This window comes from Grampus griseus, assembly GCF_964374135.1.
Source record: "Grampus griseus genome assembly, chromosome: 2".
In the NCBI taxonomy this organism is placed as follows: domain Eukaryota; kingdom Metazoa; phylum Chordata; class Mammalia; order Artiodactyla; family Delphinidae; genus Grampus; species Grampus griseus.
Genome location: NC_139018.1, coordinates 84,856,006 through 84,878,955, shown reverse-complemented (window position 1 = coordinate 84,878,955; position 22,950 = coordinate 84,856,006). Strand labels below are relative to the sequence as shown.

Sequence of the window (22,950 nt, the reverse complement as noted above, 5' to 3'; positions counted from 1 at the left end):
CAACTAGAGAAAGCCTGCACACAGCGGCGAAGACCCAATGCAGCCGGAAATTAAATAAATAAATAAAGCAGTTTCAGAATTTCTAACCTATAACCCTGTGAGAAACAACTTTACCAACTACAGTACAATGTTTATGTATAGTTTCTTTTGTCTTTAGCCTTTTGGTTTCCAGTCAGAACACCATTTTCCAAGGCTACTTAGGTCAGCTCCTTTGTCTTGCCACCAGCCTGTTGCTTTTTGCAATGCTGATCAGGTGTTTCAGGGCTGCTCTGGACAGGTTCCCGTGCCCGGCTGTGGCCACAGCCCATGGGTGTTTGCTTGGTGTGGTGCCCTTTTTTTTTTTTTAATATTTACTTATTCATTCATGCATGCATGCATGCATGCTGTGCCAGGTCTTAGTTGCGGCAAGCGGGATCTTTGTTGCGGCATGTGGGATCTTTAGTTGCAGTATGAGAACTCTTAGTTGCTGCACGCAGGATCTAGTTCCCTGACCAGGGATCGAACCTGGGCCCCCTGCACTGGGATTGTGGAGTCTTAGCCACTGGAAGACCAGGGAAGTCCCTTGGTTATGGTGTTTTAAGGAGAAAGGCAAATAGGAATAGTATTAGGCTCCCTCTCTCCAGATAATGATGAAAAAGAAAGGTTCATGTTCTTTCAGAGGTAATAAACTATGTGTACAAGATTTTATTTTTCAGGCCCTGAAAATCCACAGAATGGATTTGGTCAGCCCACAGTAGAAAATAATTCTATGATGTACTGTGGAATAATGAAAGTAGTCAGTAACATTTATTAAGTTACCCTGCCAGTCCTTGTGCTAATTACTTTATATACATTATCCCTTTTATTCCCCACATCAATCTTGTAAGGTATAACCATCCCAGTTTTACAGCTGAGGAAACAGGCTTGGGGAGATTTAGTAGCTTGTCTAAAATTACATGACTAGTAATAGTTCGTATCTAAGCACTGTTATTCTTGAAATCCGATTAGCTCTGAGATTGCTGTAAACAAACACCTTTGGAAATTAACACTACGTTCTACTTTCAGAGACAATTTAGGTAGTTGTTAAGAACATAGATTTTGGAGTTAAATAGCACTGGACCTACCACTGGTTGAGTGCTCAGTTTCTTCATCTATAAAATGGAGTACAATGATAGTGCCTATCTCAGGGCTGTTATGAGGATTAAATTATGCATGCAGAGTGATTAATGTATATTTTCAATGGATGGTAGGTGTTGTCAAAAAAATACCAGTTTTAAAACTTGAGGTCTTTCATAGTTTTCTGATTTATGGGAGGGCAGTTGTCATAAAATGGCCCAGTCAGAAGCCATTGCTTCCTAGGCCCTGGGAAAGAAAGTACATACAGTAATTCATTTCCGTTCAGTGACACAAGTGAGTGTCTACCCCATGTAAACACTGTCCTGGGCCAATCAGGTCTTGAACATTACCTTAGAAACATTTAACTAGGTCAGTATTTTGTACTAAAATAAGAATCACCAGATTTATCTGCCTCCTTACCGTGGTAGGAAGCAGAAAAAAGCAGAAAAATGGCTTGTTGATCCTTTTGATGCTGTAAAAGGTGATGACTCACATTTTGCTAATAGTGGAAAATGAGGTGAAATTAACTTTCCTTTCTATACCTTAGGGCCCTTTTGAGAGGAAGAGGTTTTATGATTGGTCCCAGTTCAACACTCTGTATCTTCGTGTCCGTGGGGATGGTCGACCTTGGATGGTGAATATCAGGGAGGACACGGATATAATCCAGAGGAAGGATCAGATGTACAGTTACTTCATGTTCACCCGTGGGGGGCCCTACTGGCAGGAAGTCAAGGTAACAGCGTAAGTCTTTACTGTGTATGAAAATGAGGTCTTATGAGATCATGGTTACATTGTAGTTTGTTTTTTTTTTCTTATTAATTCCTCTTGGACAGTGTGGGAAAGGAAAGAAGGAAGAGGACCTAAGGGCAAGATTTACATAATTGACTTTTTTTTTTATTTTTTGGCTGCGTTGGGTCTTCGTTACTGAGCATGGGCTTTCTCTAGTTGTGGCGAGCAGGGGCTACTCTTTGTTGCCGTGCGCAGGCTTCTCACTGCAGTGCCTTCTCTTGTTGCGGACCATGGGCTCTAGGTGTGCAGGCTTCCGTAGTTGCAGCACGTGGGCTCAGTAGTTGCCGCACGCGGGCCCTAGAGCACAGGCTCAGTAGTTGTGGTGTGTGGGCTTAGTTGCTCTGTGGCATGTGGAATCTTCCCAGACCAGGGATCAAACCTGTCCCCTGCATTGGCAGGCGGATTCTTAACCACTATGCCACCAGGGAAGTCCGACTTTTTCTTTTATTAATATAAATGTTAGCTTACTGACCAGTAAATATTTTTGATAAGGATGTGGACCCATGCCGAGTCATGGGTCCATCTCTGCCCTGTGCACAATTATCAGTACTATAGGTATTTCTTCTTAAGTTCTGGCCATATCATCTCTTCCAGGCAACTGTACTAAGCTAGTGTCCCTAGCTGAGCAGAAAGGCTCCCTTAAGAGGAATAAATACTTCATACTTTACAGTTATCAACATTTTTGGTTTTGTTTATTTCTTGGTAATATAAGGCAATCTTATTTTGTAGGGAGAAAAAACTTTTAGAAGGTAAAAAATGTTAATCAGGAGGAAAATAGTGGAAATTTAGGGAGTGAGGGCAAAATCAGGTGCCCATTCTTTTCTTCTGCCTTCTGAAGGTTTTTAATCCATAAATTCAAAAGAAAGTCCCCATTTTGTTCATACTTAAACCTAAGGGTTCATCCTGGATCCCTTTCTCCCCCACACCGCATCTAGTCTTTTAACAAATTCGCTCACCTATCCTTCCAGAATACACCTAGAATCTGACCATTTCTAGCCATCTCTTCCAATCTCACCCTAGTCCAGGCCTTTGGACTACTACAAGAGCTTCTTTATTGATATCCTTCTTTGTCTTCTTGCCTCCTAAAGTCCACTCTGCACACAGCAGCCAGAGTGATCTTTCTAAAGCATAGTTCATATTACATCACTCACATGCTTAAAACCCTCCAGTGGTCTCCCTTTATTAGAATACAGTCCAAACTCTTTAACATGGCCTACGGGGCCTACAGTAGCACACCCCTGTCTTCATCTTCAGTCTGTCCTCCCCCCTCCCTCCTCCATACTGGCCCCTTTTGTGTGTGTCAAACCCAACAAACTACTTCTGTCTCAGAGCCTTTGTATTTCATGCTGTATCTGTGGGCGTGCTCTTCTCCCACGTCTTCACCTGCTTCCTCTTTCCTATTATTTACCTCTCAGCTCCAAAGCCACCTCTGAGAGGCCTCTCCTGATCCTTCTAGCTAGAGTTGCACCTTCTCACCCAATAACAACATCCTGTTTAATTTTTTCATAGAACTTATCACTAAGTAAAATTATCTTTTTCATTCACTTGTCTATTTCATTCATTCAATTATCTTTTTCATTCACTTGTCTATTTGTTTATTGTCACTCTCTACCAGGCTCCTCTGGAACATAAATTCTGTAAGTTCTGAGAGCAGGGACTTTGTCTGTATCCTTCATAGCTGTTTCCCCTGCACCTAGAACAGTGCAATGCCTAGCATATAATAGATATATATTTATACACTAATACAGATGTATAACCAAAAAATTATTATGTATGTAATGCTTGTATATAAATAATACTTATAACAAATTAATAAACAAAACAATATCTCATTATAGAATATTTAGAAAATGCAGAAAAGGAAAAAAATCTTGTGGTACCACTACCCAGAGGTAAAATACTATTTTTATTTTAGTATGCACCTTCAGACTTTTCTATTTACACTTTTTTTTACAAGAATTGTATTGTGCCAGTGCTATTTTATAACATACATTGTTCACTGAAATGAATTTTATATACAACTTTCTGTTGAAATATATTTCTACATCATTTTTGATATCTGCATATTATGTAAATAGACACAATTTACTTAATCCATCCTCTATTGTTGTACATTTAGATTGTTTTCAGAGTTTTTCACTCTTATACCAAACTCTGAGGTAAATATCCTTAAATATTTTCTTAGATGTATTTCTGGAAATAAAATTCCTAGAATAAATGATATGTACATTTTTAAGGCCTTTGATGCACATTGCCAAATTATTTGCCAGTATAATCATTGACAATTACTTATTACTTTCTTTCCTGAAAATACTTGTAGTTCTAATCTTTGGCTGGAAATGATAGTTGTTTGCAACATCTTTCCTTAAATTATTATTATTACTTTAAAATTTTATTTTTGGCTGTGTTGGGTCTTAGTTGCTGCACGCAGGCTTTCTTTAGTTGCAGCGAGAGGGGGCTACTCTTTGTTGAGGTGCATGGGCTTCTCATTGCGGTAGCTTCTCTTGTTGTGGAGCGTGGGCTCTAGGCACGTGGGCTTCAGTAGTTGTGGCATGGGGGCTCAGTAGTTGTGGCTTGTGGGCTCTAGCGCGCTGGCTCAGTAGTTATGGCACACAGGCTTGGCTGCTCCATGGCATGTGGGATCTTCCCGGACCAAGGATTGAACCTGCGTCCCCTGCATTGGCAGGCGGATTCATAACCACTGCGCCACCAGGGAAGTCCCTCTTTAAATTATTAAAGGAAGTGTTGGGGAAGAGATTTTTATTTTTATCTTTTTAATAAATTTATTTATTTATGGCTGTGTTGGGTCTTCATTGCTGCACGTGGGCTTTCTCTAGTTGCAGCACACGGGGGCTACTCTTCATTGCAGTTCACGGGCTTCTCATTGCAGTGGCTTCTTTTGTTGCAGAGCACAGGCTCTAGGCACACAGGCCTCAGTAGTTGTGGCTCGCGGGCTCTAGAGCGCAGGCTCAGCAGTTGTGGCGCACGGGCTTAGTTGCTAGGTACCATGTGGGATCTTCCTGGACCAGGGCTCAAACCCATGTCCCCTGCATTGGTAGGCAGATTCTTAACCACTGTGCCACCAGGGAAGTCCCAGGGAAGAGATTTTTAAAAATTAAATGTTATTCATTGCTGTCCATGTCTTCATGAATAATTCTCCTTTAGTAAATAGAAGTGAGATGCTCAAATATTTACTATGCTTAGAGAAAGAAAACAGAGGAAAATGATGGAAAAATTATGCATGCTAGTTTTCTGTCATCTGTAGAGAGAAAACAACTGTTGATCCTTTTCTTTTTATGCAAGCTGTACAATTTAATGCTGCTTCTTAGCTTCATTTTTTTTCCAGGCTAAAAAATTCCCTTAATGTGGACAGTGGCCTTAGCAAATTACATGACAAAAAGACAAAAGGCCAGTGGGGTGGGTGGCTCATGCTCCTTGAATGGTGAGCAGGTAGTATTGATTCTGTTTCCAAAATATATTTTGAATAATGAGGTAGATGAAGTGCCCAACCAGGATGCAAAAATGAGGAACTGACTGGAGGCTGGGGGTGCAGGGTCCCTTTCAGGTTTATGTAACAGAAATGAAGGGAGCCCGTGAACTGAGGATGTTGACTGCACTTGGATTTGCTGTGTGAGGAACATGATCTTGTGCAGTGGTGCTTTATTAAATGAGCTTTGAATTGAGTTTGCTTTTATGTCAGCAAGTGTTTTTGGTGATAATCTGAACAGTACATTTTATTTTTTTAACTCATTTTTATTTTTTGGCTCAAAAATCAAAATAATATAAAAAGATGTACAAAAACGTCTCACTCCCACTCAGTTCTCTCTCCACCCTTTTTGCCCTCACCCTCTATAGGTAACCACATTTATTAGTTTCTTCCATAGATTTAGTTTTTTTAAGCAAATATAAGCAAGTATATATACACATACACTTATTTTCTCCCTTTGTTTACTCAAAAAAATATAGCATACTTTATGTGTCTTCTGTGCCAGTTTATATTTTTAAAATTTAGATCCTGGAGAGCTTCCATATCACTACATGGAATTATTTTTCATTCTTTGTTATTTTGTTTGGTATTTTCTGTTATATGGATATCTCAGCTGATTGAACTAGTCCTTATTGATAGATACTTGGGTTGTTCCCAGTTGCTATAGTAAATTTTTTATTAGTTTTTTTTTAGGCATTTAAAAAATTTGTTTTTAGGGGAAATTCACTGGTGGTCGTCCAGTAGTTAGGACTTGGGGCTTTCACTGCCAGCGCCCAGGTTCAATCCCTGGTCAGGGAACTAACATCCTGCAAGCCACACAGTGTGGCCAAGAAAAAAGTTGTATTTAATAACATAAATGATATTTATACTATAGATTTTGTTTATCTCTTACTTTTTTACTACTAATATGTTGTGGAGGTCTTCCCACAGCATCATGTATAGATCTACTTCATTTTTTAAAATAGCTGCATAGTATTCAGTTGTATGGTTGCACTATAATTTATTGAACTATTCCCCTATTTTACCTTTTTTTTTTAATTAGAAAAAGCTGTATCTTTATGTGTTTGTCAGAGTTTATCTGTAATATAAATTCCTAAAAGTGAAACTGTCAGATCAAGTTACGGCATTTCAAATTTTGCTAGATATTGCTGTGTTAGTTTCCTATTGTTACATAAAAAATTACCACAAACTTCGCACAGTTCTGTAAGTCATGGTTTGGGACACCCTGTGGCCAGGTTCAATGCTCAGGGCTCTCTAAGGCTGAAATCAAGGTGTCATCTGGGCTGTACTTCTTTTCAGAGGCTCTGTGGAAGAATCCACTGCCAAGCTCACTCTGGTTATTGGCCAGATTTAGTTCCTGTGATTGTAATGATGTCTTGGTTTCTTTACTGGTTGTCAGCTGGGAGTCACTCTCAGCTCCTAGAAGCTGTCCACATTCCTTACCATTTAGCTCCCTCCATCTTCAAAGCCAGCAGTGGAGAATCCCCTTGACCTTCCCCTTTGAATCCCTCTCATTCTTCTGACCTCTTTTACCAGGCACTTTTATGGGCTCAAGTGATTAAGTCAGACCTACAGAGGATAATCTTCCCTATATTAAGGTCAACTGATTTGGGACCAGACTTCGGGAGAGTCCCTTCACAGCAGCACTGAGATTTGTGTTTGAATCCCTGGAAGAAGGTGATTTCCACTAGGTGGAAATCTTGGGGGTCATCTTAGAATCCTGCCTACCACAGTTGCTAGCTGCTGCTCTCTAAAAGAGTTGGACTAATTTGCACTCCTACCAGCAGTATACAGATGTGCCTATTTCTCCCATCCCCATTTTTCTACTGGGTTGTTTAATCTTTTTCTTAGTTATTTGTAAAAGTTTTGTGTTTAGGATACTAGTTTTTGCCATCAGAAAGTTATAATTGTTCTCTGTCATTTTTTCCTTTGGGACTCCTGGCTTAGAAAGGTTTTCACCTGTTTTCTTCTAGTACTTAGGTTATTTCATTAAAAAAACTTTTTTTTCTGTGATCCAAATGACTAGCCACTTGTTATAACTTCACATATTAGATAATTTTAAAATTCAATTTAAACCGTTATTATTTTATCACTGCAGTTCTAAACAGATGCCTCCGTTGCTTGCATGTCAGATCTGAAGTCAATGGTTTCTTCTTTCAGATTCCTTTCTCCAAATTTTTCTTCTCTAATCGAGGAAGAATCCGGGATGCCCAGTACCAGCTTCTGCTTGACAAGGTAACATTTTCCTGTATTTTCACTCAGAACTATATTATCTTTAGTGAAACAGAACTCCTGTGAGGATGGGTTCAGTCCATTTTTGAAGGCTGGCAAATGAAAGATGAAAATTCCTATTTAAGTATACTCCTATTATACCTAGACAAATGCTGACTCAGAGCTATCCTGTGAGCCTAACCCCCATCCTGGAGGAATTTCAGTATGGTCCTCCTTTCAGCGTGCCTGCATTTTATTTTAGCTTTAAAATAAGAGTATTAGAGTTCAGGAGAGCTTCAAGGAACCTCCATTAGACATCCATGTTGTACTTACTAGTCTTAACTGGCACTACTTTAAAGAGAGAAGTAGAATGTGGAAAGAAAAGCAGTCCTGTACTTCCTCTAATTGGCTATGGCACATGAGAACTATCGTATACTTGCTAAGGGCTGATAGTACGGAATTTTAAAACTCCAGGAACAACATCAGCATATGAGATTTTGATCAATTTCTCTATTTTAAATTTAGATCTCTTCTATTGGATTCACCCTGGCTGATAAAGTGGATGGTCCATTCTTCCTAGAAATAGATTTTATTGGAGTATTTACTGATCCAGCCCACACAGAAGAATTTGCCTATGAAAATTCTCCAGAGCTTAATCCAAGACTTTTTAAATAGAGATCATGTAGTATTTCTGTGTTACTAAACTAAGGGTAGTAGAATCCACGATGACAAAAATAAAGTACTTCTTTAATGGCATCCAAACAATGGCGGGTATGTATTCCCTAAAACATAGCTAAATGCTGCTGCTAAGAGGGACCAGGATCTGAGCTGTACCTTAACTTAAAGAATCAAGTACTGATGCAGAGGTACTATGTAAATAACTGTTTTTGGTTAGAATGATTCCTATTAGCAACAGTTCCTATATAAGTAGGTGGTTTCCAAAGCAGGGAGTCTCTGTGGTGACTGTTTATGGCCCTCTACCATTCTATTCCTTATAGGTTTCTTCTGTTTTCTAATCTATCAGGATAGGAGACTGTTGAAGAATATTAAGGTGCTGTAGTAGTCACTGGGAAAAGATACCTGTTTTAGTCTGCCCAAGCTGCTATAACAAATGACTATAGACTAGGTGGCTTAAACAAAACACATATGTATTTCTTACAGTTCTGGAGGCTGGGAAGTCCAGGATACCTGGTGTCTGGTGAGTGCTTCTTGGCTTGTAGACAGCTGCCTTCTTACTGTATCCTCACATGGAGAGAACAAGTTCTAGTCTCTTTCTCTTCATATAAATAGCACTAACCCCATCATGAGGGTGCCACCTGCCTGACCTAATTACCTCCCAAAGGCCTCCAAGTATACCTCAAAGTACCAAGTCACATTTGGAATTAGGATTTCAGTATATGAATTGGGCAGGGGGCGGGGGCAGGGAACGGACACAAGCATGCAGTCCATAACACCTGCATAGCTGGTTCTCCAAAGATGCATGATCCTTACCAGTTCTTACTTTAGAGACTAATGTCCCCAAGGCTTCCCCAGTCGTTTTTAGTATTAGAGATTGCATATACCAAAAATAAGACCCTGATTAACACAGTTTAAACTGATCAATTCTTGTCATCTTAGAGGAAGAAGTAGGAAACTATATGATATAGCCAGAGTACCCAACGAGAGCCAAGTTTAAAATAAGAGAATACACAAAGGCTGATAGCTTTCCCATCCATCTTGGCCTAAATACTATTTTGTATGTTTTCATGTAATTATCTGTTTTTCAGCTTTATTGAGGTATAATTTACATAACATAAAGTTCATCTGTTTTAAGTATACAATTCAATGATTTTTTAGTTTATTTACAGAATTGTGCAGTCTTTTTTTTTTTTTTGGCCGTGTCGCATGGCTTGCTGGTTCTTAGTTCCCTGACCGGGGATTGAACCCAGGACCACGGCAGTGAAAGCGCCAAATGTTAACCACTGGACTGCCAGGGAATGCCCAGAATTCTGCAGTCTGTCTTTACGTGAACTAATTGTAGGAAATTTCCATCAGCCTAGAAAGAAACCTCAGTGCCTCTTTGCAGTTACTCTTCATCCCCACTCTCAGCCCCACAATTACGAATCTACTTTTGCTATAGGTTTATCTTCTCTGGATATTTCATATAAATAGAATCATATATGATCTTTTGTGTCTTGCTTTTCACTTAGCATAATGTTTTTGAGGTTCATCCATGGTGTAGCGTGTTTATCAGTATTTCATTTTTTTAGTGCATATTTTTTAAATCCATCCATTGATGGGACAGCTGGATTTTTCTCCACTTTTTGGCTACTGTGAATAATACTGCTGTAAATATTTGCAGACACAAGTTTTGGTGTGGACATATGTTTTCATTTCTTAGGAGAATTGCTGGGTCATATGGTGGATGTACATTTAAATTTTTTAAAGAAACTACCAAACTGTTTTCCAAAGTGGTTATATCGTTTCACCTTCCCAGTAGCAGTGTATTTGACACAGATTTCCTGATTGATCTGATCTCTGCCTCTTGATAGCAAAATCTGAGTTTATTAAGCACCCAGGAGTATGCCATGTTCTGTGGGCCCATATACGTATAACAATAAGTATAACAGAATCTGACAGGTGCTGTGAAAATACAAAAGGACAGTCATTTCTTCTAGGAGTGGGGAGTGGACGGTCAAGAAAGGATACACAAAGAGTACAAGTCAACTCTTGTTAGTCTTGGCTGGTCAACTAAATTTTAGAAACCAATTATATTTACAAAGAATGAATCTACCCCCCATGAGAAAAAATTTTATTTATGAAAATTTTAAGCAGTACAAAACTCGGAAGCTCCATTCGGGTGCAACAGACATGAATATGATACTAAGCAACTCTAGTCTTTTCCATAAATTGAGTAAGATGTATAAGTTTGACAGAGCATATAGTAATCCTTAAAGCAACAATCCTCAAATTTCAATATGACCCTGTATATTTCTAAATAAGCCAGGCTAGAATGAGCTAGAGTTTTGTTTTTAAGAATATATTGGGGGGAAAAAAAAAAAGAGATGTAACTGACAATTACATGAAGTGATCTGAAAGAGGTACATAGAAGCTTAAATGAAACATTTCACATAGATAAAATATTGACGCCTTATAAACTCATATGGCCCACAGTTTCGGTAAGACTACTAGGTTCTCTAGAGGATGAAGAGGTGGCCTTTCACAGCTTACCCTGTTCATAACTTGTTATTGTTCAATTTCTACTAAAGTCTGTAGTATAATTAGCTACCATCAGGTAAGTGCTTTTGCCTAGAAGAGGACTGAAGTTCTGTTATTAGAGCCAGCAGAGGGAACTTGACCTTAAAAATCTAGGTCAAGAATCTACAGGATGGGTCTTTTTAGAAACCTGAGTTAGTTGTACAGGGGCTTAGGTAAAAACTATTTCAAAAGAATTTGAGAGCTTTAAAGGTAGTAATGTCTTTTCAGGGGTAAAACGTGAAGAAGCCACAGACACTACATATATACGAACAAAGTTAAGAGCAGAAAAAGGTCTTTTGGCTAAAGTGAGAGGACAGTACAGAAATATTTACAAAAGAGGGTTCAGAGAAAAGGAATATTTACGAGATATTAAATTATGAATGTTCAGCCATAATGAGGCCCCTTCGAACTCCCAGAACCTTTGCTTTCTTCTCCTTTCGTTCTTGCTCATGTTTCTTCCGTTGCTCCTCCCTAAGGAGGGATAGGTATACGTTAGGCTCTAGTGAAGCTCCAAACAGACCACTTCAAAGCACCTATTGTTAGACTAATGTCCAAACTTAAAATGACATCCAGCACACTTGTGTAAAGCACACTCTTACAGGACATTGTGCTCTGTCCAGTGGTCTCTGTGATGGAAGCCACACCTGTAAGTCACTGTTGTGTTAAAAGGCTAGAACTTGGGGGGGGGGGGTTGTTGTTTTTAATGTTAAGGCAGCATTCTAAAATCAAGCATGGAACTGGAAGCAGAAGACACCTTGGAGATCGAATCCAACCCCTGTAGTTTTTTTTAGTTTGTTTTAAATGAGAAACCTCTACCTGTGGAAGTCAAAGGTCGACCTCAAAATCACACTGTCTAATAAAAGTGCTAAAATTGGAATCAGGATCTCTGACTTAAACCACTATGATTTTGGGGAGAAGGAATTAAGAGAAAAAAAAGGCCCAGAATCATGATAATGATTTTAATAGCAAGTAGTAAGGTCTTGGTGGTAGCTGGCAAGTCAAATGGTAGTTAACCCGGTATCAGGAGGGTGTCACACAGGGAATCGGCCAAACCAGGACCAGCTGCAGCCCAGGTCAGACTCTGGTGTTAACTTGGTTTCCACACAGAAAGAAGCCTCTAAGGATCATCCTGGGGTTTCCCCCTGTGTAGAGCCCTGAAGCCTAGAAAGCCTGGTTTCCCTGGGAGTGTGAAATTTATGTGCATCCTTAGGTGCCCTGGGCACCTGGATTGGTATCTGGAGGGACATCCAGGTGCATTGTTTGGGCAGATAGGTCATGTAAGAGCAGTGCTGTGAACCAGGTCCTCTTCTGAATCACCTGCAGAGCTTTGGAAACAATGCAGATACATGGGTCCCATCTCAAACCTACTGAATTAGAACCCACTGTGGTATTGCCTAGGCACATGTACTTTTATTAAGTTCTGTATATGATTCCACTTCTACCCTCTTCTTAAACACCACTATTACTGTGACTCTATCCCTCAGAGACTCTGCTTTTATATACAGTCTTTCAAAATTAAAAGAGTTAGAACTGGATAATTATGTACTTACCTGGTCTGGCGATGAGGCTGTTTATAACTTTTCTTGTGTAAGCTTACTCTGTTGACATGTTCATTCAGAGAACTGTTTTCTTTAGATTGTCCCCATGGTTTCAGTTTTCCTAGTTTAGGACAGAGACAGAGACAGATTTAAGAAGATTCTTGGGACTTCCCTGGTGGCGCAGTGGTTAAGAATCCGCCTGCCAATGCAGGGAACATGGGTCGAGCCCTGGCCTGGGAAGATCCCACATGCCGCGGAGCAACTAAGCCTGTGTGCCACAACTACTGAGCCTGCGCTCTAGAGCCCGCGAGCCACAACTACTAAGCCCGTGTTCCACAACTACTGAAGCCTGCGCTCCTAGAGCCCATTCTCCGCAACAAGAGAAGCCACCGCAACGAGAAGCCAATGCATCGCAACAAAGAGTAGCCCCCGCTCACCGCAACTAGAGAAAGCCCGTGCGCAGCAGTGAAGACCCAATACAGCCATAAATAAATAAATGAAAAGATTCCTGTATTTATATTCCTAATTTTCTCTTCATCTGTGGCTACCTGCTTGCTGTCAACATTCATACTTTGGTTTTTTTGTTGTTTTTCTTTTTGCGGTATGCGGGCCTCTCACTGTTGTGGCCTCTCCTGTTGCGGAGCACAGGCTCCGGACGCGCAGGCTCAGTGGCTGTGGCTCACGGGCCCAGCCGCTCCGTGGCACGTGGGATCTTCCCAGACTGGGGCACGAACCCGTGTCCCCTGCATCGGCAGGCAGACTCTCAACCACTGCGCCACCAGGGAAGCCCCATACTTTGTTTTTAAAGAAATCTGCCAGTATAATTCTATTAATTTCAATTTAATATTCCACAGATAGACATTACATTTTTTTCCTCTAAAAATAAGTGTCTTCTACCTTTTAATCCTTGAAAAGCCAGAAAAAAATCTTAAAAAAACAAAAAAAACTTTAATACTGAATCCCATGACACAGCACATTAAAAGAAGCCATAACAACTAAGTAGTTTATCCCAACGTTGCATAGGAATGTTTAATATTAAAGTAGTATTTCATCTGTGCAGTTTATCATTATTGTTACCTATTAAAATGTATTTGGAATGCAACAAGTGGGAATATTTTGTTGGCTTTAGAACTGTGACCAAATTTCCAGATGTTTATATATTACTTTATTTGTATAGTTTGACCTACTTCTGAGTACCAAAGATTACCATTTGCAGTGTTTACCATTTTATAGAAAGGACTTTCACACCTGCTATATCATTTGATCCTTTCAGTAACCACTGAAGTAGTACTTATTTATTTTCCCTTCCATAAAGGAATTAAGTGACTTGTCTAGGATATAAAATAACAAGCACAGATGAAGCTCTCAACCAGGTTTTTTTACCATCAGTAGAAGTTAGTGGTGATCAGTCATTCCCATAACAAATACTTTTTGAGTACCTGGTATGTGCCAGGGACTATTCTAGGTGCTAGGGACATAGCAGTGAACCAAGTGGTCAAAAATCCTTGCTCTCAAAAAAAAAAAAAAAAAACCTTGCTCTCTTGGGATTACATTTCCAGTGGTAGAGGTAGACAGTAGTCAAGTAAGATAACACCAGGTGGTGCTATGTGCTATGGAGAAATGTAAAACAAGGTGAGGAATAAAGAGTGCGGGTGGGTGGGTGGGCAGGGAAGACCTTTCTCGGTTGCTGACAGTTGAGTGGATGCCCCATTAAAACAAGGGAGCAAGCTGTGCAAAGATCAGTGTGAATAGTGTTCCAGGTGGAGCAGAGGGATAACAAGTTCAAAGACCTGGAGGAGGGGTGGTGTTTCAGTGTTTGAGGAGCTGAAACACCAGTGTGGTTGACACAGAGTCAGGGAAGGGAGGAGGCAATGAAATGAGGGTGGGAGAGAGACAGGAAACCTTAGGAGGTTCTGAGCAAGCAGTGATGTGCTCTGATTTGTTTTTAAAGTTGTAGTGGGGCAAAGAGGCTTTTGTAGAAGCCCAGGTAAGATGATGTGACTTGGACCAAAGGGAGTCAAAGTGGAGGGATGAAGAGTGGTCAGATTAAAGATCAATTTCAACGATGGAGTTGAAAGGACTAGCTGATAGACTGGATATGGGGTCTGAGAGAGAGTGAGGAACCAAAGGTGACTCCTAGGCTTCTGCCCCGACACTCAGGAGAGAGTTGCCGTTGCCACAGATGGGAAAACTTGGGGAGGAAAAATGGGTGGGAGAAGTTTTCTTAAACCACGGTTCAGTTTGATTGTTACCTCTAAATAAGGCTTACATTTTTAGGCTTCCCTGGTGGCACAGTGGTTAAGAATCCGCCTGCCAATGTAGGGGACACAGGTTTGAGCCCTGGTCTGGGAAGATCCTACATGCTGCGGAGCAACTAAGCCCGTGCATCACAACTACTGAGCCTGCGCTCTAGGAGCCCGCGAGCCACAACTACTGAAGCCCGCGCACCTAGAGTCTGCGCTCCGCAACAAGAGAAGCCACCACAATGAGAAGCCTGTGCACCGCAACTAGAGAAAGCCCATGCGAAGCAACGAAGACCCAATGCAGCCAAAAATAAAATAAATCTATAAAAAAAAAGACTTACATTTTCATTATATTTGTTTCATTAACATTAGTAATTTAAAAATAAACACTGTTACATGATTCTTATAGGAAGGTTTTGTTTTAAAGTAATTCCAGAAGCACTGACAGATCACATTAAGTACTGACGTTTTAAATGGATGTAAAGATACTTTAATATATCCCCAAGAGCGACATCTGGCCAATAAATGTCCCAGATTGTTTGACCAGTGATTCTCAGCTTGGGATCCTTTAAAAACTATAAAGAAAACATTCATTTACCCACAGCCTAACTTCCAAGTTTCTTGATTTTGGCTGAAGTTTTATTAATACTTTGTAGTAACACTGATTAGAAGTTGTCTTTGCTTAATAAAAATGTAAGTGAATCAATTATTTTTTTTTTTAGTATTTGCTTAATGGACACTTTTTAAATCATGGGTCACGTGGATACAGGGGCAGAGGCAGGAATTCTACGCCAAGTATGGCTTACACTGAGTCACTAGAATTTTTCACATCCTCAGATGTGGAATTGTTCAATCTTAAATCTTGTACATCAAAACATTCCCACATACCTTTGTGTGGCTCATAGTTGAGGGGACGAGACAAACTTGCTTTGAGATCAAACACTGGTTTTCTATGGGAGATTGGAGTCTGCGCTGTCTCAGCTGTCAACTTGAACGGGGTAATAACTAAAACAACAAACAAGATCCAAGGGCTTAATTAGAAAAAAAGACCTGTTTAAGTATCGCTTTTCAATCTTAAAAATAGAATTCAGTATGAACAGTCTGAAACAGATATAGGGTTAAAAAGGAGGAGAAAATGGTTCTGATGAACCTAGGGGCAGGAAAGGAATAAAGATGCAGACGTAGAGAATGGACTTGAGGACACAGGGTGGGGGGGGAAGGAAAAAAAAAAGGAGAAAAGAATAACTGAGGAAAACCAACCCCTTAGCTGTTCCCCTGTTAGCAGCTCCCCAAAGTGTCTAAATATTGTGACATTTCCTAGGATCAGCTGGAGTTTAGAATCCTGTTTTAAGAATTAATCGGGTGAGGGACTTCCCTGGTGGTCCAGTGGGTAAGATGCCATGCTCCCAATGCACGGGGCACAGGTTCAATCCCCAGTTGGGGAACTAGATCCCGTAGGCATGCCGCAACTAAGACCAAATAAATATGTTTTTAAAAAAAGAATTAGGGCTTCCCTGGTGGCGCAGTGGTTGAGAGTCTGCCTGCCGATGCAGGAGACACGGGTTCGTGCCCCGGTCTGGGAAGAACCCACATGCCGCGGAGTGGCTGGGCCCGTGAGCCATGGCCGCTGAGCCTGCATGTCCGGAGCCTGTGCTCCGCGACGGGAGAGGCCACAACAGTGAGAGGCCCGCGTACAGCAAAAAAAAAAAAAAAAAAAAAAATTCATTGGGTGGGAGGGATAAATTAGGAGTTTGGGATTAACATATACACACTACTATACATAAAATAGATAACCAAAAAGAAGTACCTACTGTAGAGCACAGGGAACTATACTCAATATTTTGTAATAACCTATAAGGGATAGGAATCTGCAAAAGATTATATATACAGTTATATATACATATGTATATATATGTGTAATTGAATCACTTTGCTGTACACCTGAAACTGACACAACATTGTAAATCAAGTTTATTTCAGTTAAAAAAAAAATAAGCGGGTAAATTTTCAGGCTGCTTCCCTGATATTTACCCTTTTATTTATTTATTTTTTAATTTAGTTTTTCTTTTTTGGCCGAGCCATGCGGCATGCGGGATCTTATTTCCCCAACCAGGGATGAAACCTGCACCCCCTGCAGCAAAAGCGTGGAGTCCCAACCGCTGGACCACCAGGGAATTCCCTACCCTTTAAAAAAATTATATATTGTTAATAGTAACATTTTCATTAACACAAACAGATATAAAGCCTGCAAGGAACCTAATCACATAGAAATAAAAAGATCCATGGCTCTGGTTGTTACTAATGAAGGCTGTTACCGAAGAATATGAATTTTTGTAATATAAAGTTAAAAATATACCAGGATGGTATAATTCAGTAAGCCACATTTTTGCTACAGTTGGGCAGCATATATCTGGCACATTTTGTAATCCCTTCCCCTCACAGGTTGCATTCAGGCCATCGTCAAATGTTGGCACTTGCCCATATATGTGAACAAGCAACTAGGATCTAGGACCACCTACTGAAACAACCCAGAAAAGCACAGAACTCCTGTGCTGAAGACATTCCACTGTGTTGCTATCAAGTGTTGGCAGGGAGGGGAACAATGGGACTGTCCCACACTGCTGATGAGAATATAAACCAGTACAATTAAACCAGTAATGTAAGGGTCTGTCTACCCTACTATCCAGCAGCCCCAGTCCTACTCTCGAGAAACTGTGTACATGGACAGGAGACATGTTCCAGAATGGTCATAGCTACACTATACAAAATAACAAAAGTTGGAAATACCCATGGGGTCCATGAGCAGTAAAATGGATAAGTTGAAATATATCCATACAATTGAAAAACACGGTGAAAATGAACTTTAGCTCATTTATTAATATGATTCTTGAAACAGTGAATAAAGCAAATCACAAGAAAAAAATTAGTTTGATTTCATTTATATTAAATTCATATTTGATAACCGGGGAAAGAAAACTGTGCCATTCCGACTGGGCACACCCCTGAGTTACTTAGAGGAGAAAGCTCAGGATATGGCAAACATTTAGTTCCTGCCTCATGTCCTTATCTGTGAGTATTTGTGAGTCCTTTCTCAGTATTAGGCAGGTGGCTGCTGCTCAGTGACCCCTGCTCCATGTAAAATGACACAGTCACATCTTAGGCAAGTCCACTCTTCATTTTCTAGCCCTGCTCTCTGCCCAAGCCCCTTTCTTCCCCTATTACAGGATGATTTAGAATGTTATGTGGAATGTTTCCTTGCTGATAGAGAAACGATTAAGGGTGGGTAGGAATGAGAGAGGTCATCTAGAGGAAGAATCATAAATTTTCTGATCCCACCTCTGTACTCTCTCTTGAAATTTAGTTGTCAGTCCCACTATTCAATCTTTAATTTAGGTGTCAAAGGCATGAAAAAATCCTCAGTCTCCACACTGATTATTACCAACAATAATACTCTCTTCTTGTTTAAACTCTTGCTGGATTGCTCTAGTCTCAGGGAATCTGGCAGTCCTTCCTGTGTAATCAAGGCTCTTGCCTGACATTCAGTAGGACTCTTGAGAGAATTTTGATATACTCAGTTCTAATACAGGCCTTAACCTGTTGGTGATACTCTTTTAAACCTTCACACTGCTATTGCAGTGTTCTTTTGAAAACCACTTGGTCTTTGTAGGTGATGATTAAGTAGACCGTGTGTAGAAGATTATCTATATGGCTTATTCTGGCTTATACAATCTACTAGTAGTCAATAGTGTGGCATTTATTCCATGAACTCTAGGTCCTGTTAGTTTCAGAGTCTGGCAGAACCATTCAGAGGCTGTAACGAATACTGTAATCCCCCTCCTAATCCCTGAGAAGGGGCTGAATGTTCTTCATTCAGGACAGGATGGAGTCCTCTGGCAGATGTGTCAGGTTTTTTTGTCTGTGTCTCTGGCACTTCCCTTGCCAGTATAAATGAAAACTATGCTAGACAAATTTTTGCTTTTGATTCTATAGATAATGGAGAGGCTTTAAAGAAACAGACAATCATATTAGGAAGCTACATGGTTTAAAGATAAACCAGAACTTTGGGGGGTGGGAGGGAGGTTGTTTTGTTTTGTTCTGTTTTTTTTTTTTTTTTTACCAGCAGCAGATTCAGCCCTTGTGGTCTTTAACTTGTGTGTCTCGAGCACAGCCTGGCCTTTTGGGGTACTCCCAGATGTGGTCACATGTGCAGACTTTCTGGCTGGAGTCTTGGTCAGTGAACGCTTATGCTCATTATCTTTAGTAGCAGCTGAAAACCTAAATAGGACAGTGGAGTATAAGACATGAGTACTTGGGTCAAGCTTCTAAACAAAACCACCTACCCATCACCAAGCACTGAAAGGGCCTCAATAAATACTTGTTATACAAATGAACCTCTTTCACAGAATAGACATGTTCTTAAACAATGATGCTAGAGCAAATCATTTATCAACTTGTTATTTGTAAAATATGGTTTTATATTCTCTGCTCTCCCTGCCTTGGCCAAAGACAGTATAAGGCAGAGCTCAAAGGAGATGCCTATGTGCCTCAAGTTATAGTTTAGGAGGTATTTTAAAAAGCTCCCCTTCTTTCTCCTCCTCCTAGTGAGGGCAAGTCTGAGGGAACAGGAGATTGCTATGCCAAATGAGTGATGGGAGCATTTCTTCCATCTTCCTAGAAGAATGTCATTCATTTGAGTGGTACATAAGTCCTTTTCTACTCAGAGCAAGTTGCCATAAATGTTTTTCATTGATCCTCTGATGCAGAGTTTTTCTACATTTTAACATCTCTGAAATTAGAATGTGTTTTACAATTGGTAACACATCAAAGTTAGTCGGCAGTGCTTTTTCTTAGTGGTTCATAGAATAATGGTGAGTCTTCAGTGGCTGGTATCTTAGATTCAATGAAAATCCAGTAATGACAGACATAAACACACATAGGGTTGTTGGTGGTGGGTTAACAGAAGGGAACTTCTGGACTTACAACTAAAGATTTGATGGTGATCCTGAATCAACATCTAAAATTATTACTCAAGACTCTCTACAACAGAGTTAAGAAAATTAGATGCGGTAGGAAAAGTGCTACTAATTCCAGGCTGTTCTGTACCCTGCATGAAGCAAGGACTAGCCCCTGACCATGGTGTTCTTAACTATTAATAAATACAATCAGAACTGCCAAGTATAGGTACCTCATATTCCAGGCTAACTCAATAAGAATTCCAAATTCAAGGGCATTTTTCAGTTTTTAAAAACTATGTCAGATAATTGCATGTGTTGGGGAAGTGTTACCATGCACCAGTTCTGTTAGATGCCGCAAACGCCCTTAAAAAAGGAGAGAATCAAATTTCGGTATTAAGAGAAAGGAGCCTGAAGATCTTCATCTGTGGGGACAGTCACAGTTGAGGGCTCATCTGATGTCAGGAAAGGCACAAGCAAAGAAAACAGGGATCAATGAGCATGAGATGGCTATGCTACTGCAGTACCCAGTAGGTTACAATGTTCATAGTTTAGGATGAGTCAATTCTTTAGCTCACTACATTGGGAGATTAGGAATTTAGCTTCAACTTTAGATTTATGTCAATGGAAAAATTTCTATGTACACATCTTTGCAGACATACATTAAATTAATAAGGTAAAATATCCATATAGATCTTATTTTCTATCTTTACTTATGAATCAAATGTGAGCTTAGGGGGACTTCCCTGGTGGCACAGTGGTTAAGAATCCGCCTGCCAATGCAGGGGACACGGGTTCGAGCCCTGGTCCGGGAAGATCCCACATGCCACAGAGCAACAAAGCCCGTGCGCCACAGCTACTAAGGCTGTGCAATGGGGCCCACGAGCCACAACTGTTGAGCCTGTGTGCCACAACTACGGAAGCCCATGCACCTAAAGCCTGTGCTCCGCAACAATAGAAGCCACTGCAACGAGAAGCCTGCGCACCACAAGGAAGAGTAGCCCCCGCTTGCCGCAACTAGAGAAAGCCCGGGGGCAGCAATGAAGACCCAATGCAGCCAAAAAATAAATAAATTAAAAAACCAAAACAAAACGAATAAAAAGGTAGTGTTTTAAAAAAAAAAACACGCGAGCTTAGGGAAGGTAGACAAAACAAGAAAACACAAATTTAAGGGAAAAAAAGTAACATAAATAAAACCAGTTTGCTGATCTTTCTCTCTATTCTGATCCTTTCTCCTTTTTCATCAACACTAAAATATTTGTTGTAGTCCACCTGAAATGTATTAGAAGCAGTAAAGCTTTGAGCTCTCGCCCTTGGTTCCATTTTGGAGCTCTTCTTTACCTGACGTTCATCTTAGCTGCTGAGAGCACGGAGCGCTTGGCCAGCCCCTTCACACACGAGGTGCTACGGCCTGCGTGAGGCCGGCCTTGTGAGCCCCGTTGGCTGGCGGGGGTACGAGCCACAGAGAGTCTTTCTCGGGGAGGAACTGGAGTTGCCACCACTCCCTTAGTGCCGGGCTGCTTCTGAAGAAAGGGAAACACACCACATTAAAGCTGGCCTCTGAGACAGTATTGTCTGGGCAAAGTGCAAGAGAGTGCCCCCATTTATCCCGTTTCATCGCCACTTTTAACCCTGTCATCCTTCCTTCCCCACTACCTCACCCTACCCTACCTGCCTGGCAGGCTGAGCAGTTCCCTGCACCTGTGTTGCTATGGTGACTCTGATTTAAGAGAAACTTCTGGTTGTGCTGAGTAACGTGTTACAGAAAGCCTTTCCCAGCTACCATGTCCCCAGGTATTTTCTAACTAGAGAAAGCAGGTGGCTAAACAGTCCCCCATGGCCAGAAAGGGAGGATAAATCGGTTCTCTTGGAAAGATGGTTCCTTTGAGAGCATGATATGCAGTTTATTAAATACAAACTCAAAGAGAAACCTACTATGTAAAAAGCTTATGGAATCTACAAATAATTCCTCCCCTACCCACCCCTGGCTCTCCAATAGCTTTTTAAAGTTCTTTTAAAAAAACCTAAAGAAAAGAAAGAAGGGAGGAAGGGAAATGCTCTCTTTGAAATGGCAGGGAAGGGTTCCACTTATGTTATCTTTTTCTAGATACTGTCAAAGCACAAAGAATGATTGAATGTTTTACTATCATTAGTCTAAGCTCTGTTGCAAGCAGAAGAAATCTAACTTCACTGACAGCAGAGATAGGACTATTAAAATTGACAATGTAAAGCCAAAAGACATAAAAATTCTGATTCTATCCTATGAAATAATACAAGAAACTAGAGAATTATGTTAACTTCTCATTTCAACATACGAGCAGAAGAGAGTCTCATGTTGTGAGACAAATTTAAAACCAAAGTATTTGGTAAATACATATCTTTACTATAAGCTGAAAACTCAGGTTAGATGTATTAAGTATGCTGTTATATTTAACCACACATTTTATGCCTTCTTCTGTCTTTCCCCTAAAATTCCCACTTTCCAGTATACCTGGTGATAGAATCACCAACTCTATACCTTTGCTTGAGCAACTTATGTTTAAATGATCTACTCGCACTGAATACCAATCTTTCTGACTTTTCAGGTAGAATATTATGCCGCAGACTCTAGTAGTACTAATTTATTTTGCTTGCAGTGTATCTAATCAATTCCTTCCTTTCTTTTAGCAAAAAAAATCCTGTTTTAACAAAGCAAAGAGCTCAATCATACCATACATAAAAATTAAAATGTGGGTTAAGGAGTAACATAGGGAAAAATAATAAAAGCAGTAAAAATAAATATAAGAGCATATTTTTATGATCTTGGAACAGGGAGAGCAAGACAAAACCCTCAGTTTTAGAAGGAAAAGCTGGATAGTTGGATAAAACAATAAAACCTTCCACAAGGTAAGACACTGTTAAGACAAACTGTGGGAAAGTATTTAGAACATTTAATACATAATATATATCATTAATATAGATAAGTGGCTCATAAATCAGCAAAAATTAAGAAAAAGCAAATTCACAGCAAAATCATCAATGAACACATATAAATATTTGTAACGTAAACATGTAACATGTAATGATCAGAGAAATGCAAATTCAATTGGGATTTTGTCATATACTGTCAAAGATCAAAAAATTTGATCATTCCTACTGTTAGCAAAGTAAACAGGCAACTCAGGGCACAAGGTTTCAGATCATTGCAGAGGGGAGCCATTTGGCAACTAACTCAATCAGGTTTCCATCCTCTAATCACGAAAGGAGAGATTGGTCACAGCCAGGATGATTCTCTCTAGATCTCTGCTCATTTCTTATTGTCCATCACTCTCCAAATGACCAATCCCCAAACAAGTCAACCGTCAAGAAATCCATATTAGCTATGGTGAAGTCACTGTAATTGTTTTTTATTCTCTAGT

General features: G+C 40.1%; 2 protein-coding genes across 6 annotated transcripts in view; one reads left to right on the top strand and one right to left on the bottom strand.

Moving 5' to 3' along the window:
* NDUFAF1 (NADH:ubiquinone oxidoreductase complex assembly factor 1) overlaps nucleotides 1–15,024 on the top strand; it is a 40,192-nt gene extending 25,168 nt beyond the window's left edge. For 2 of the 3 annotated variants that reach the window (XM_082647556.1, XM_082647558.1), the window contains exons 3-6: nucleotides 1,643–1,828; nucleotides 7,532–7,606; nucleotides 8,108–8,353; nucleotides 8,744–8,781. In XM_082647556.1, the coding sequence (XP_082503682.1) occupies nucleotides 1,643–1,828; nucleotides 7,532–7,606; nucleotides 8,108–8,257 (411 nt within the window). In that variant the 3' untranslated portion in view covers nucleotides 8,258–8,353; nucleotides 8,744–8,781. Of the gene's footprint in view, nucleotides 1–1,642; nucleotides 1,829–7,531; nucleotides 7,607–8,107; nucleotides 8,354–8,743; nucleotides 8,782–14,634 lie in introns of those variants that run through there. The other variant, XM_082647557.1, reaches the window with a different exon arrangement.
* Nucleotides 10,351–22,950, bottom strand: part of NUSAP1 (nucleolar and spindle associated protein 1) — a gene marked incomplete at its 5' end in the record, with an annotated part of 32,745 nt that continues 20,145 nt past the window's right edge. For all 3 annotated transcript variants that reach the window (XM_082647555.1, XM_082647553.1, XM_082647554.1), the window contains 5 exons: nucleotides 10,351–11,290; nucleotides 12,370–12,478; nucleotides 15,489–15,605; nucleotides 18,718–18,875; nucleotides 20,894–21,075. In XM_082647555.1, coding sequence (XP_082503681.1) covers nucleotides 11,194–11,290; nucleotides 12,370–12,478; nucleotides 15,489–15,605; nucleotides 18,718–18,875; nucleotides 20,894–21,075 — 663 coding nt within the window. In that variant the 3' untranslated portion in view covers nucleotides 10,351–11,193. The remainder of the gene's footprint in view (nucleotides 11,291–12,369; nucleotides 12,479–15,488; nucleotides 15,606–18,717; nucleotides 18,876–20,893; nucleotides 21,076–22,950) is intronic.